This window comes from Carcharhinus amblyrhynchos, chromosome 4 (genome assembly GCF_965287045.1).
Source record: "Carcharhinus amblyrhynchos chromosome 4, sCarAmb.v2.hapA, whole genome shotgun sequence".
Classification (NCBI taxonomy): Eukaryota; Metazoa; Chordata; class Chondrichthyes; order Carcharhiniformes; family Carcharhinidae; genus Carcharhinus; species Carcharhinus amblyrhynchos.
Genome location: NC_137327.1, coordinates 115,647,012 through 115,663,627, shown reverse-complemented (window position 1 = coordinate 115,663,627; position 16,616 = coordinate 115,647,012). Strand labels below are relative to the sequence as shown.

Here is a 16,616-nt window from a genome sequence, read left to right as displayed (position 1 = left end):
ACTCAGTAGAAGGTTCTTTCAGTAAGCCAGTACAGACTGATGGGCTGAATGGCCTCCTCCTGTCCTGTGAAGATTTTCATTGCTCTCCCATTGTTAGTCTGGCACTAAACCCTGGAATTTCCTCCCTAAATCCTGGAACTCCCTCCCCGAACACTGGAATTCCCTCCCTAAATCCTGGAATTCCCTCCCTGAAGCCTGGAATTCCCTCCCCGAACCCTGGAATTCCCTCCCTGAAGCCTGGAATTCCCCTCCCCAACCCCTGGAATTCCCTCCCTAAATCCTGGAATTCCCTCCCTGAAGCCTGGAATTCCCTCCCTGAAGCCTGGAATTCCCCTCCCTGACCCCTGGAATTCCCCTCCCTGAACCCTGGAATTCCCCTCCCTGAACCCTGGAATTCCCTCCCTGACCCCTGGAATTCCCTCCCTGAAGCCTGGAATTCCCTCCCTAGACCTGTTCAGTTAGTCAGTGTCAATGTTAGACAATGGTCCTGTGACTGGCTTTGTGAGCTTTCTCTCCGATGTTAATGCAAGTGCATTGGTACAAGCTGTTTGCGCTTTTTTCTGATATGTTGACTTTCAAAGCCTGATTTTAAACTTGAGAAGAAGCATTGACCTAGTCTTCTTGTCTTCACTTTCAGAAAACGGCCAGCGATGAATGTTCAATGCCGGCACCAAGGTGTCTTTGACAATCCAAAGCTATGTGCTGAGCTGCTGAGGATGTTATGGGCCAAGAACTGGCAAAGTTTGAGTGAAAAATGTGGCACTTTCATACGGGTCTTTTCCGATTGCCCGATTAGCCAATGAAGAACAGGCACTGACTCATCAAGCCCGTTATGTATTGTAGGATAAATACATTCCCAGAATTTACACATTTTATATCCAGTTCCCTTGTCTTTTCACTAACAACTCTCTCAAAATCACCAGGAGCCACATGGCGAGTGTCAGGGCTCAGAGACAGCAGCCAGTGTGGAGAGAGATTACACAGAGAGTGCAGTGATGGAACTGGCTGGTGAAGTTCAGGCTTGTATTTGGGATCAGTTTAAAGGTGTGCCGTTGAGTCTAATACCAGTATATATCCTTCCTCCTCTGCGGATGTTGAAAACCTATTTGAAAAACAGCAAAAATTAGATCATATAATGCCACATTCTAACTGAACATTTTCCTACCAGCTCCGCCCATTCTCCCAGTTTCTCCACTTCCATCACATCTAATCGGCATCATCTGAACACTGATCCCCCCAGAATGTCACTCACACTCCCTCCAGAATGTCACTCACTCTCCCCCCAGAATGTCACTCACTCTCCCCCCAGAATGTCACTCACTCTCCCTCCAGAATGTCACTCACACTCCCTCCAGAATGTCACTCACTCTCCCCCCAGAATGTCACTCACTCTCCCCCCAGAATGTCACTCACTTTCACCCCAGAATGTCACTCACTCTCCCCCCAGAATGTCACTCACTCTCACCCCAGAATGTCACTCACTCTCCCCCCAGAATGTCACTCCTCTCCCCCCAGAATGTCACTCACTCTCCCCCCAGAATGTCACTCCTCTCCCCCCAGAATGTCACTCCTCTCTCCCCAGAATGTCACTCACTCTCACCCCCGACCATCAGTCATTCTCCCCCCGATCATCACTCACTCTCCCCCGATCACCACTCTCCCCCGATCATCACTCACTCTCCCCCGATCATCAGTCACTCTCTGCCCGCTCATCACTCACTCTCCCCCCGATTATCACTCACTCTCCCCCCAATCGTCACTCACTCTCCCCCGATCATCACTCACTCTCCCTTCAATCATCACTCACTCTCCCCCCGATCATCACTCACTCTCCCCCCAATTGTCACTCACTCTCCCCCCGATCATCACTCACTCTCCCCCCGCACATCACTCACTCTCCCCTGATCATCACTCACTCTCCCCCCAATCGTCACTCACTCTCCCCCCAATCATCACTCACTCTCCCTTCAATCATCACTCACTCTCCCTTCAATCATCACTCACTCTCCCCCCGATCATCACTCACTCTTCCTTCGATCATCACTCACTCTCCCCAATCATCACTCACTGTCCCCGATCACCACTCACTCTTCCTTCGATCTTCACTCACTCTCCCCCCAATCGTCACTCATTCTCCCCCCAATCGTCACTCACTCTTCCCCAGAACATCACTCACTCTCCCCCAATCATCACTCACTTTCCCCCCAAATCATCACTTCCTCCCCCGATCTTCACTCACTCTCCCCGATCACCACTCACTCTTCCTTCAATCTTCACTCACTCTCCCCCGATCATCACTCACTCTCCCCCTGATCATCACTCACTATCCCCCCGCACATCACTCACTCTCCCCCTGATCATCACTCACTGTTCCCGATCTTCACTCACTCTCCCCCCGATCATCACTCACTATCCCCCCGCATATCACTCACTCTCCCCCCGATCATCACTCACTGTTCCCGATCTTCACTCACTCTCCCCCGATCATCACTCACTCTCCCCCGATCATCAGTCGTTCTCCCCCCGATCATCACTCACTGTCCCCGATCACCACTCACTCTTCCTTCGATCTTCACTCACTCTCCCCCCAATCGTCACTCATTCTCCCCCCAATTGTCACTCACTCTTCCCCAGAACATCACTCACTCTCCCCCAATCATCACTCACTTTCCCCCCAATCATCACTTCCTCCCCCGATCTTCACTCACTCTCCCCGATCACCACTCACTCTTCCTTCAATCTTCACTCACTCTCCCCCTGATCATCACTCACTCTCCCCCTGATCATCACTCACTATCCCCCCGCACATCACTCACTCTCCCCCCGATCATCACTCACTGTTCCTGATCTTCACTCACTCTCCCCCCGATCATCACTCACTCTCCCCCGATCATCACTCGTTCTCCCCCCGATCATCACTCACTGTCCCCGATCACCACTCACTCTTCCTTCGATCTTCACTCACTCTCCACCCGATCATCACTCACTCTCCCCCCGATCATCACTCACTATCCCCCCGCACATCACTCACTCTCCCCCCAATCATCACTCCCTCCCCCGATCTTCACTCACTCTCCCCGATCATCGCTCCCCCTTCCCTCCAATCACCCCCAGCATCCCCATCGCGCTCTTGTGCCTATTCTCGCTCACTCCAAAAAGATGTTTCCACATGCAAGGCTCCCACAAAGACCTGCCCTCCTGGCACTGCCCCCTGGCACTGACCCTTGACACTGTCCCAGCACTGCCCTGGCACTGCCCACTGGCACTGCCCCCTGGCACTGCTCCTGACACTGCCCTTTGGCATTGTCCCTGGTACTGTCCTGGCACTGACCCTTGACACTACCTCTTGGCACTGCCCCCAGCACTGCCCACTGGCACTATTTCCTTGTACTGTCCCCTAGCACTGTCCTGGCACAGCTTGGCTCTGTCAATTTGGCACAGCCAACCGATGCTGTGGTAGTGTCTGGCTAGATCCCTCTCCCCTGGGGCTATACTTACCTTTGCACCCGCAGGGGGGGATCCCACGACAGGTTCACATCTTGGTGATCCGGTTGTAAACTTCACCAGCGTGACATCACATCGGGAGAGGTGAGAATCTCGTGAGTGGGGAAATTTTGGAAACTCTTTCATTTGGTTTAAAATTATTTAAATTAATGCAAATCCTATTCTCTTCCATCATGGCCGTGAATCTGATGATGTCATCAGTGAGCGGTGGTGAAAATGGGAGATTGTGATCTCACCGGTAAGATTCCCGCGTTCTGGGTTTTCCGGATCGGTGGTCCCCGCTGGCAATCTCACGGATGGAGAGCGAGCCCTCAAGATCCAGCCCAGTGATACCTCAAGGGCAACAAGCCAGAAATACTGACCTTTCTAATCAACCTCACAACGAATTCTAAATGGCTGACGTCGCTACAATATTAGTGCTAAATACAGCACTGTATGTGTACCAACGCCTCAGGGACAAACTGATTATCATAGCGTCATAGAATCTGTACAGTGCAGGAGGCCATTCTGCCCACCCAGGCCCTTTCCCTGTAAACGCTGTATTTACCCTAGCTAATTCCCCTGACACTAAGGGGCAAATTACCCTGGCCAACACCTAACCTGCACATCTTTGGACTGTGGGAGGAAACCCATGCAAACAAGGAAGAATGTGCAGATTCTGCACAGACAGTGACCGAAGCCGGGAATCGAACCCAGGTCCCTGTCACTGTGAGGCAGCAGTGCTAACCATTGTGCCACTGTGCCCTCCCCACCCCTCCCCCCACTATGTCATTGTGCTACCCCCTTGCCCTGCACTGTGTCACTGTGCTGCCGGGTTATTGTCTAATAACAATGCTGGAAATCCCTCCCTAACAGCACTGTGGGTGTACCTACACCTCAGGGACTGCAGCCGTTCAAAAAGGCAGCTCACCAGCACCTTCTCCTGGCAATGGATAATAAAATGCTGTCCTAGCCAGCAATGCCCACATCTCCTGTGAATGAATAAAGGATTGATATTTTCCTTTCATTGCTCTGGGGGCTAACTGCCTTACCGATGTCTGGGTTCACACTTGGCCTCATTTCAGTAAGTTCCGAATCAGGACCTGTCCAGGTGGGCGTGAGGTTTGATTTTGGAACAGTTTGTTGCTGGTTGGATTCAGTTGCTGCCCTCTCACCTCGCAGTGGCACCAGAAGAGAGCTATACTGTCGGTTGCTCACTGCAGCTGGCATCATTCGGTGTGGGTCAGGCATTGGCTGATGATAGATGTTGGCATCAAGACTCTGTCGGCTGACGCTGGGTAAGAGCCACGGGTCGTGAGGCTGTTGCCGGAGGTTCTGGTGGCTATTCGGTCCGTATTGAGACACCAGCATGGGCACACTGGCACTACTCATGGGCACACTGGACAGGGTGGGCCCATGGTAAGGGCTGGACCAAACCTGAGCTGGAGGACTCCATTGGTGCCTGGATTGCTTCTCATCTAGAAAACGAGAATAAATATATTGAAATAATTTAATTCAATCTTTAGAGCTGTTGTGAATGTGTTCCTGGCTTGTTAATCCAGAGAATGAAGGGAATCTTAACACAAAATGGCAGAATATCATTTCCAGGTCTTACTGTACTCTGTCACAAAAAAAGGGCCAAGTTTCACATCGACACACGGGAAGCTTGGGATGGGGGTGGGTGGGGGGGGGGGAGCATGGGGACGGGGAGTGCAGATGGGGGGAGGGGGACAGGGGATGCGAGGATGGGCGAACAGAGGGACAGAGTGGCAGGGTACCGGGGGATGGGGGACAGGGGACAGGGGGATGGGGCGGGGAGGAGCCTCTATCACCGGCAAAGCCTGGCTGCACTCAATTTGGGCGCCATGATCAAAACAAAAAGGAACCTCCCCCCCCCCCCAGGTCTCAGGGGCTCCCTCTACAACCTCCACCCCCTGCCCCATGCCCTTGATCAGAGCCAATATTCACCCCCCCAACACCTCCCCGAACATCAGACTCCTTCCCCCAACCGCCTCCCACACAGCCATTCCCAACTCCCATGTCTGTTCCCAATTTATATGAAGCCATTTATAACCGAATCATCTGCCCCCTCCCCCCAGTAGGCTCCTGCCCCCCCAACACTGCCAGGTTGCCACAGGCATGGTACCAACCTGCACCATGAGGATGTGCCAGGGAGCATTGCTAGGGCACTGTCTGGCTATGTCCCTCTGCTTCAGGGCTATACTCACCTTTATACCCCCAGGGGTGCGGGGGGTGAGGGGAGTGGGGGGTGGGGAGTCCCCACAATGGGTTGACGTCTGGGTGAACTTATTGGTCATGATGTGGGTATGCCGGCGTTGGACTGGCGTAAACACAGTGAAAAGCCTGACAACACCAGGTTTTAGTCCAACCTATTTATTTGATAATATACTCACAAGCTTTCGGGTTAGTCCCTTCGTCAGGTGAATGGAGAGTTCTGGCCTCAGACTGAGCATATAAAGCACAGACAGTTTACAGATTACTGATTAGAATGCGAATCCTTACACCTAACCTGCTGTTCAAGACCTGAAGTGGCTGATAATGTGAGTGGAAGGAGCACTGATCACAGTTTAAAGAGATGTGTATTGTCTCCAGACAGTACAGTAAGTGAGGTTTTGCAAACCCAGGCAAGTCACGGGGGTTACAGATAGTGCGACATGAACCCAAGATCCCTGTTGAGACCGTCCTCATGTGTGCGGAACTTGGCTATCAGTCTCTGTTCAGCGACTCTGCGCTGTCGTGTGTCGTGAAGGCCGCCTTGGAGAATGCTTACCCGAAGGTCTGACCTTCGGCACACGACAGCGCAGAGTCGCTGAACAGAGACTGATAGCCAAGTTCCGCACACATGAGGACGGTCTCAACAGGGATCTTGGGTTCATGTCGCACTATCTGTAACCCCCGTGACTTGCCTGGGTTTGCAAAACCTCACTTACTGTACTGTCTGGAGACAATACACATCTCTTTAAACTGTGATCAGTGCTCCTTCCACTCACATTATCAGCCACTTCAGGTCTTGAACAGCAGGTTAGGTGTAAGGATTCGCATTCTAATCAGTAATCTGTAAACTGTCTGTGCTTTATATGCTCAGTCTGAGGCCAGAACTCTCCATTCACCTGACGAAGGGACTAACCCGAAAGCTAGTGAGTATATTATCAAATAAATAGGTTGGACTAAAACCTGGTGTTGTCAGACTTTTCACTGAACTTATTGGAACAGGTTTGAAGAGATGTGGGGGTGAATATCTGCAGGGGGCAGGGATTTTAATCAGATGGAAATGTATTATAATGTATGTAAATCAGGTATGGAAACCGACAAGATCTGCAACTTCTGAATCTTGAGCTCCCGCTAACGTGATGCTTGTTTCAGCAGAAGAACAAGGTCTGGCGTGCAGCTTTAGCAACAGCAAGATGTGACGGTATTGGCTCAAACTGGCCCGATCTCCTATCCAGTACAAACTCAAGACAAACTAGGTGGAGACATCACACGGACCAGTTATTAGCCACACACAAAAACATGCGAGCCTTGTGTGTGCCAGACGATCCCTGGATGAAGCACTGTCTGCACCATCCGATACTGTGACTGCGGCTTTGGATCTATCAGCAGACACCGGGATGGTTGAAGAATCCTTTGCTGCCCCTGGGCTTCCTTCTGTAAGTGAGACAGTTACACCTTCCAGTGTATAAACCCAGAGAGTAACTCTAAATTCCACAACAAGTGTGCAGACAACCACTGCAGAATAGGCACCCAGCAGATGGTCTTTCTCATTCACTGTTGCTGTGCAATGCTGCACTGTCTGCCCTTGTATCTGAGTTTGGGTGACATGGCACAGTCTGTATAGGAACATAAGAAATAGCAGCAGGAGTTGGCCATCTAGCCCCTCGAGGCTGCCCTGCAATTCAATAAGATCGTGGTTGAGCTGATAGTGGTTCAGTTCCACTTACCCACCTGCTCCCCATAACCCCTAATTCCCCTATCGGTCAAAAATCTATCTATCTGTGACTTAAACACATTTAATGAGGTAGCCTCCACTTCTTCAGTGGGCAGAGAATTCCAAAGATTCACTACCCTCTAGGAGAAGAAGTTCCTCCTCAACCCTGTTCTAAATTGACTCCCCCGTATTTTGAGGCTGTGCCCTCCAGTTCTTGTTTCCATTCTAAGTGGAAATAATCTTGCTGCTTCTGCCCTGTCTAGTCCCTTCATTATCTTATAGGTCTCTACAAGACATAAGACATGTATCCAGAATGACAGACCAATAGGCTTTGTTCCAAGCACCCTCCCTGACAGTGAGACTCGCTGAGTGCAGATCCAAGAGGAACTCCTCGCTTTCCTCAGATATTCCATGACTTTATATTCGATCGTCTCGTAATGGGTAAAACTGACCATCAATCACTCTTGACCATCTTAAAACAGCCCCTCCACACTGCGCCTGCACAGCTGCAATATTACAGTCACAGCGTTATTGACGCGGGAAGGAGCCGTACTTGGCTGGTCGGCCTCTCCTGAGCCTCCTTCCCAATACAGAGCAGGCAGATTGTGAGGAAGTCACAGACATCATGACGAAAGAGGTGCTGATCTCTAATAGAATTCTGGAACTCAACCGGACCTTACAGACGGACACCACATTCGGACAAGATCACAACAGACTGAGGGGACTGGTCAGAATGAACTCCAAACACTCCATCATCAGAGAGGAACTGACTGTACACCATGCACTGATATTGTGTAGCCAGCAATTCCAGGACAACTGGAGTTATTCCCAGAATGAGGGAGTTATCCCCGGGAGTGCGGGAGTTATTCCCGGGAGTGCAAGAGTTATTCAGGAAGTTTGGGAGTTATTCCCGGGAGCGTGGGAGTTACTCCCGGGAGTTTGGCAGTTATTCCTGGGACAGCTGGAGTTATTTCTGGGAGTGTGGGAGTTATTCCCTGGAGCGGTGGAGATATTCCTGGGAGTGCTGGAGTTATTCCTGGGAGTGTGGGAGTTATTCCTGGGAGCGCTGGAATTATTCCTGGGAGTGCTGGAGTTATTCCCGGGAGACTGGGAGTTATTCCTGAGAGCATGGGAGTTATTCCCAGAGCACTGGAGTTACTCCTTGGAGAGTGGGAGTTATTCCTGGGAGTGTGGGAGTTATTTCCAGGAGTGCTGCAGTTATTCCCAAGCGTGGACAAGTTATTCCCAAGAGTTTGGGAGCTATTCCCATAAGTGCTGGAGTAATTCCGGCAGCATGGGAGTTATTTCGGGTGCGCTGGAGTTATTCCCAAGAGTGGGCGAGTTATTCCTGGGAGCGTGGGAGTTATCCCCGGGAGTGTGGGAGTTATTCCCAGGAGCACAGGCAGAGTGCCAATGTTCACATAACTGTTACGCAAATGAAGAGAATATTCTTTGTTGGAAGTTTTGATGGTCGGTGAATCTGGAACCAAACAGATTTACAGCAAGTAAACCCTTTCTTAGGTAAGGAGACCAAATCTGCACACAGTAACCCAGGTGTGGTCTCAGCAAGGCCCTGTACAACTGCAGTAAGACATCATTGCTCCTGCACTCAAACCATAAAATCGTAAGATGTATAGAATCCCGACAGTGCAGAAGGAGGCCATTTTACCTATCAAGCCTGCACCGGCTCTCCAAAAGATCATCTTACCTAGGCCCAGCTCCTCCATCTCTGTAACCCCATGCATTTACCATGCTCTATCCCCCACCCTGAACATCTTTGGAACACCCGGAGGAAACTAATGCAAACACGGAGAGAGCGTACAAACTCCACACAATCACCCAAGGCTGGAATTGAACCTGAGTCCCTGGTACCTGAGTGCCGTCATCTTGCAATGAAGGTCAACATACCATTTGCTTCCAAACTGCTTGCTATATTAGAAACATAGAAGAAGAAGATAGGAGCAGGAGGAGGCCATTTGGCCCTTCGAGCCTGCTCCACCATTCATTATGATCATGGCTGATCATCCAACTCAATCGTCTAATCCTGCTTTCTCCCCATAACGTTTTGATTCCATTTGCCCCAAGTGCTATATCTCACCGCCTCTTGAATACATTCAATGTTTTGGCATCAACTACACCCTATGGTAATGAATTCTACAGGCTCACCCCTCTTTGAGTGAAGAAATGTCTCCTCATCTCCGTCCTAAATAGTCTATCCTGAATCCTCAAACTGTGACCCCCTGGTTCTGAATGGCTTTTGCTACTAAGTAAACCTGTTGGACTTTAACCTGGTGTTGTGAGACTTCTTATTGAACTCCCCCACCATCGGGAATATCCTTCCTGCTCCACCATCCAGTCCTGTTAGAATTTTATAAGTCTCAATGAGATCCCCCTTCATTCCTCAGAACATCAGCGAAAACAATCGTAACTGAGTCAATCTCTCCTCAAAAATCAGTTCTGCTATTCCCTGGAATCAGCCTGCTAAAACTTCGCTGAACTCCCTCAAGAGCAAGAACATCCTTCCTCAGAAAAGGAGACCAAAACTGCACACAATACTCAAGGCCCTGAATAATCGCAGCAACATATCCCGCTCCTGTATTCAAAACCTGTCATAATGAAGGCCAACACGTGATTTGCCTTTTATTCCGCCTGCTGCAACTGCATGCTTCCCTTCAGTGACTGGTGCACAAGGACACTCAGGTCCTGCTGCAACTTACAACTTACAGCCATTCAGGTAGTAATCTGCCTTCCAAGGTGAATAACCTCACACTTATCCAAATTATACTGGATTCTGCCATTGATTAACCCACTCACCCAACCTGTCCAGATCATGCTGAAGGATCTCTGCATCCTTGTCACAGTTCACCCTCCCACCCAACTTGGTATCATCTGCAAACTTTGAGATGTTACATTTTCTTCCCTCATCCAAATCATTAATACATATTGTACCTGTATGTTTGCTTTCAGTGACCTGTGTACAAAGACACCCAAGTCCACTTGTACATCAATATTTCCCAGTCTATTACAATGTAAATAATACTCTGCCCTTCTGTTTCTCCATCCATATTGGGTAACTTCACATTTATCCACATTACACTGCATTGCCACCTATTTGCTCACTCAAGCAATGTGTCTATATCCCTTTAGCATCCTCCTCATCACTCACATTCCCACCAAGTTTCACCTCTCAGCAAGCTTGGAATTTTCCCATCTCATTCACCCTGTTACTGCTGCCAGCAAGAATGGAGATTTTGATGCTTAGCCAAATCTCCATTCAAAGCAGCGGAACTGGGGAATCCCAGCCGTGGGCAAGGTCGGAGAATCCCGACAATTACCTTTGGTTCCTTCATTGAAATTATTGATGTATATTGTGAGTAGCTGGGGTCCCAGCACTGATCCCTGAGGGACTCCACTGGTCACTGCCTGCCATTGTGGAAAAGACCCATTTATTCCTGCTCTCTGTTTCTTGTCTGAGAATCAATTCTCAATCCATGCCAGTATATTACCCCCAGTCCCATATGCTTCAGTTTTACACACTAACCTCTTGTGTGGGACTTTATCAAAAGCTTTCTGAAAATCCAAATACATCATATCTACTGCTTCACCCTTATCTATCCTACTTGGGACATCCTCAAAAAATTCCTGTGGATTTGTCGAACATGATTTCCCTTTTATAAATCCACATTGACTTTGTCTAATCCCATTGATATTTTTTAAGTGTTCTGTTATCACATCCTTTATAAAAAGATTCTAGCATTTTCCCCACACTGACATTAGGCTAATCGGACTGTCTCTTGCCTTTGAGTCACATGGTCTTAGTCTGAAATCCCCTCAAAGCTTTCAATACAGAAGTCAGGCTGAATTCAGGACTGAACTGAGCAAAAGCTGTGCATGAGGCAGCGCTGCCTTACTAGTAAGTTGCTAAACTGGAGAATACCTGCCCTCTCGTGTGGCCATGGGAAATGCCACAACAGATTTCAGAAGCAGAGCAGGAGAGTTTCCCCAGTGTCCATGGTAAATGTTCCCCCAAGAGACACTTAGAAAATACAATATTACACCAGGGAGGATTACCTCAGTGAGTGAGTGGACAGTATATGGAACATGCTTCCTGACAGTGCAGCACTCCCTCAGTAATGACCCTCTGACAGTGCAGCACTCCCTCAGTACTGACCCTCTGACAGTGCAGCACTCCCTCAGTACTGACCCTCTGACAGTGCAGCACTCCCTCAGTACTGACCCTCTGACAGTGCAGCACTCCCTCAGTACTGACCCTCTGACAGTGCAATGCTCTCTCAGTACTAACCCTCTGACAGTGCAGCACTCCCTCAGTACTAACCCTCTGACAGTGCGGCACTCCCTCAGTACTGACCCTCTGACAGCGCGGCACTCCCTCAGTACTGACCCTCTGACAGTTCAGCACTCCTTCATTACTGACCCTCTGACAGTGCAGCACTATCTCAGCACTGCATCTCTGACAGTGCAGCACTCCCTCAGTACTGACCTCTGACAATGCAGCACTCCCTCAGTACTGACCCTCTGACAATGTGGCACTTCCTCAGTACTGACCTCTGATAGTGCCGCACTCCCTTACTACTGACCCTCTGAGAGTGCAGCACTCCTTCAGTACTGACCCTCTGACAGTGCGGCACTCCCTCAGTACTAACTCTCTGACAGTGCTGCACTCCCGTAGTACTGACCCTCTGACACTGCGGCAGTCCCTCAGTACTGACCCTCTGACAGTGCAGCGCTCTCTCAGTACTAACCCTTTGACAGTGCGACATTCCCTCAGTACTGACCCTCTGACAATGCAGCACTCCCTCAGTACTGACCCTCTGACAATGTGGCACTTCCTCAGTACTGACCTCTGATAGTGCTGCACTCCCTTACTACTGACCCTCTGACAGTGCAGCACTCCCTCAGTACTGACCCTCTGACAGTGCAGCACTCGCTCAGTACTGACCCTCTGACAGTGCAGCACTCCCTCAGTACTAACTCTCTGACAGTGCTGCACTCCCGTAGTACTGACCCTCTGACACTGCGGCAGTCCCTCAGTACTAACCCTCTGACAGTGCAGCGCTCTCTCAGTACTAACCCTTTGACAGTGCGACATTCCCTCAGTACTGACCCACTGACAGTGCGGCACTCCCTCAGCACTGACCCTCTGACAGTGCAGCACTCCCTCAGTACTGACCCTCTGACAGTGCAGCACTCCCTCAGCACTGACCCTCTGACAGTGCAGCACTCCCTCAGTACTGACCCTCTGACAGTGCAGCACTCGCTCAGTACTGACCCTCTGACAGTGCAGCACTCCCTCAGTACTGACCCTCTGACAGTGCAGCACTCCCTCAGCACTGACCCTCTGACAGTGCAGCACTCCCTCAGTACAGACTCTCTGACAGTGCAGCTCTCCCTCAGTACGGACCCTCTGACCGTGCGATACTCCCTCAGTACGGACCCTCTGGCATGCAGCACTCCCACAGTGCTGACCCACTGACAATGCAGCAGCCCCTCAGTACTGACCCTCTGACAGTGTGGTGCTCCCTCAGCACTGACCTTCTGGCAGGGCAGCACTCTCTCAGCACTGCCCCTCTGACACTATGGCACTACCTCAGCACTAACCCTTTGACAGTGCGGCAGTCCCTCAGCATTGACCCCCTGACAGTGCAGCACTCCCTCAGTACTGACCCTCTGACAGTGCAGCACTCCCTCAGTACTGACCCTCTGACAGTGCAGCACTCCCTCAGTACTGACCCTCTGACAGTGCAGCATTCCCTCAGTACTGACCCTCTGACAGTGCAGCACTCCCTCAGTACTGACCCTCTGACAGTGCAGCACTCTCTCAGTACTGACCCTCTGACAGTGCAGCACTCCCTCAGTACTGACCCTCTGACAGTGCGGCGCTCTCTCAGTACTGACCCTCTGACAGTGCGGCACTCCCTCAGTACTGACCCTCTGACAGTGCAGCACTCCCTCAGTACTGACCCTCTGACAGTGCGGCACTCCCTCAGTACTGACCCTCTGACAGCGCGGCGCTCTCTCAGTACTGACCCTCTGACAGTGCGGCTCTCCCTCAGTACTGACCCTCTGACAGTGCAGCACTCCCTCAGTACTGACCCTCTGACAGTGCGGCGCTCTCTCAGTACTGACCCTCTGACAGTGTGGCTCTCCCTCAGTACTGACCCTCTGACAGCGCGGTGCTCTCTCAGTACTGACCCTCTGACAGTGCGGCGCTCCCTCAGTACTGACCCTCTGACAGTGCAGCACTCCCTCAGTACTGACGCTCTGACAGTGCAGCACTCGCTCCGTACTGACCCTCTGACAGTGCAGCACTCCCTCAGTACTGACCCTCTGACAGTGCGGCGCTCTCTCAGTACTGACCCTCTGACAGTGTGGCTCTCCCTCAGTACTGACCCTCTGACAGCGCGGTGCTCTCTCAGTACTGACCCTCTGACAGTGCGGCGCTCCCTCAGTACTGACCCTCTGACAGTGCAGCACTCCCTCAGTACTGACGCTCTGACAGTGCAGCACTCGCTCCGTACTGACCCTCTGACAGTGCAGCACTCTCTCAGTACTGACCCTCTGACAGTGCAGCACTCCCTCAGTACTGACCCTCTGACAGTGCGGCACTCCCTCAGTACTGACTCTCTGGCAGTGCGGCACTCCCTCAGTACTGACCCTCTGACAGTGCAGCACTCCCTCAGTACTGACGCTCTGACAGTGCAGCACTCGCTCCGTACTGACCCTCTGACAGTGCAGCACTCTCTCAGTACTGACCCTCTGACAGTGCAGCACTCCCTCAGTACTGACCCTCTGACAGTGCGGCACTCCCTCAGTACTGACTCTCTGGCAGTGCGGCACTCCCTCAGTACTGACCCTCTGACAGTGCGGCACTCCCTCAGTACTGACTCTCTGGCAGTGCGGCACTCCCTCAGTACTGACTCTCTGGCAGTGCGGCACTCCCTCAGTACTGACTCTCTGGCAGTAATTATTGATGTGAACCCACAACATTTTCACTATAAGTCTTATCATTGTCCTAAGTTTTGGCTAAATGCATTAGACCCACACTGTGTTAATGTTTGACCTCAGACTCTATCTATTAGTGATTGGTTGGGGCCTCTGAGACCTGTGATTGATCCCAGCACCCTCTGTCAGTGCAGCCTCTGACTGCAGTAAATAACTGGGCTTTGACGCTGACATTGTTGATTTTGTCATGAATTGAGATGATGGTTCCTAAAAAGAAGCTTTATCCTGGCAGAGATTTCAATTTCCAATCTGTTGCTGCTGACATGAACTGCCCGTGCACAGTCACACACTAGCTCCTATCTCTTACCTCTCTTTGGTTCAATGTTGTGGGATTTTCTTTTTGAGTTGCTGTCTGTGGGAGTGCTGCTTTGTTGCAGTGCCCTGCTGAAGTGTTCATCCACCTTGCTGTTGATGTCCCCTTTGAAGTAGGTGAAGACCATGTAACGAGTGTTACCCTCGGTGCTGTGGGATCGCACTGTGCTGTTTCCAGGGTTCTCATCCTCTGGGTCAGAATTTTCCACTTTCTTTTGTTGGACAATCTTTCCTGTCAACACGGGGAGAATATTAAACCCTTCAGATCCTAGTGACTATCGATATCCTCCTTATATTGTCTAAACCCGTATTCAGGGAACACATTAGACAGAGCGATTCTGCCATGTACACTCTCTGTCCTTTCCCCAGAATCCTGAACATATCGACACTTTCAAATATTATCCCAACTTTCTGTAGAAAGTTACTGAATCTGTTTCCGCTGCCCTTACGAACAGCTCACTGCATAAAACACAATCATCTCACCTTTGGTGCTTTTATCAATTCCCTTCAGCCTGTATCCTTTGGGAACCATTTCTCCTTATTTACTCCATTAAAACACCTCAGAATTTTAAACACCTTTCTCAGATCTCCTCTGGGTCATCTGTTCTGTACATTCACAGCCCCAGCTTCCCAATCTCTCCACGTAAACTTCCCCATCCCTGGAACCATTCCAACCAACTCCCTCTGCATCGTAATATTGTCCTGGAGCTTTGGCGCTCAGAGTTGAACACGATATTCCAACTGAGGGTAACTAATTCTTTCTAAAGACTGAGAGCTACATTTCTGATCTCTGGCCGGTTTTGAGTGGCTGCTCTCTCGGGTTAACAGCACGGCAGTACAGGTGTCTGGGGCTCTCTCCCAGTTCCTTACCTGATTCCTCCATTAGTCTGCAGGCAGGACAACACACGATGCTGAAACTGCTCAAATCTCACTGTCAGCTGGATACCAGTGGAGTGGCTAATCATCCCAGTAGCCACATGGCAGGGAAACACCGGGCTTTGCTGCAGTTTGTGTGAGTGAAGCAGCTTGGGCTGATTGGCGAGGACAGAGCTGTTGATTCCACCCTCTCTTACAGCAGTCAGCAAGGCTGTGGTTTCAGCTCTGTCACAAAAAATGTTCACCAACTCGTTTACCAAGCTCAGGAATGAGGAACGATCCCAGCTTGCCTTTAGAAACTTGCGCATCACTTAGCATTGCTGATAGAGGAAGCGTCCTCCAGTTTTACTTTGTGTGGTTATTTTAAAATTTATGAAAGAATGTCGTCTGACAACTAGCTGTGGATGGTTCGCATCAGAGAATGATACAAATCCTCAGGCTGAACAGGAAGGTCAATGGAGAAGTGAAGCTGAGCCATCCCTGAGAAACACACAGAGTGTCCACATCTCATCACAGAGGTTTACAGCATGGAAACAGGCCCTTCTGCCCAACTTGTCCATGTCGCCCAGGTTTTACCACTAAGCTAGTCCCAATTGCCCATGTTTGGCCTATATCCCTCTATACCTATCTTACCTATGTAACTGTCTAAAAGCTTTTTAAAAGACAAAATTGTACCCACCTCTACTATTATCTCTGGCAGCTTGTTCCAGACATTCATTGCCCTCTGAGTGAAAAATTGCTCCTCTGGACCCTTTTGTATCTATTCCCTCTCACCTTAAATGGGGTGGCACTGTGGCACAGTGGTTAACACTGCTGCCTCACAGTGCCAGGGACCCGGGTTCAATTCCTGGCTTGAGTCACTGTCTGTGTAGAGTTTGCATGTTCTCCCCATGTCTGCATGAGTTTCCTCTGGGTGCTCTGGTTTCCTCCGACTGTCTGAAAGATGTACTGGTTAGGTGCATTGACTCAAACAGGT

General features: G+C 50.4%; 1 protein-coding gene across 2 annotated transcripts; it reads right to left on the bottom strand.

The window, feature by feature from the left end:
- Positions 1-386: 386 nt before the first annotated feature.
- Positions 387-15,857, bottom strand: vgll1l (vestigial like family member 1-like). 2 transcript variants are annotated; one of them, XM_080188255.1, is made up of 4 exons: positions 15,635-15,857; positions 14,760-14,996; positions 4,536-4,961; positions 387-1,102 (listed from the first exon to the last, which is right to left on the bottom strand). In XM_080188255.1, exons 1-4 carry the CDS (start codon positions 15,645-15,647, stop codon positions 1,059-1,061), a joined length of 720 nt encoding a protein of 239 aa, XP_080044381.1. In that variant the 5' UTR covers positions 15,648-15,857; the 3' UTR covers positions 387-1,058. The 2 variants fall into 2 exon arrangements, with proteins under 2 accessions (XP_080044381.1, XP_080044382.1); XM_080188256.1 differs by having other exon boundaries at positions 4,659-4,961.
- Between the last annotated feature and the right edge of the window lie 759 nt (positions 15,858-16,616).

Coding starts and splice junctions, on each gene's coding strand:
- vgll1l (XM_080188255.1), bottom strand. Junction 4,962..14,759: donor CAACATTGAACCAAAGAGAG/GTAAGAGATAGG, acceptor CTCGTTTTCTAG/ATGAGAAGCAATCCAGGCAC. Junction 1,103..4,535: donor AAGTGTGAACCCAGACATCG/GTAAGGCAGTTA, acceptor TTTTTCAAATAG/GTTTTCAACATCCGCAGAGG.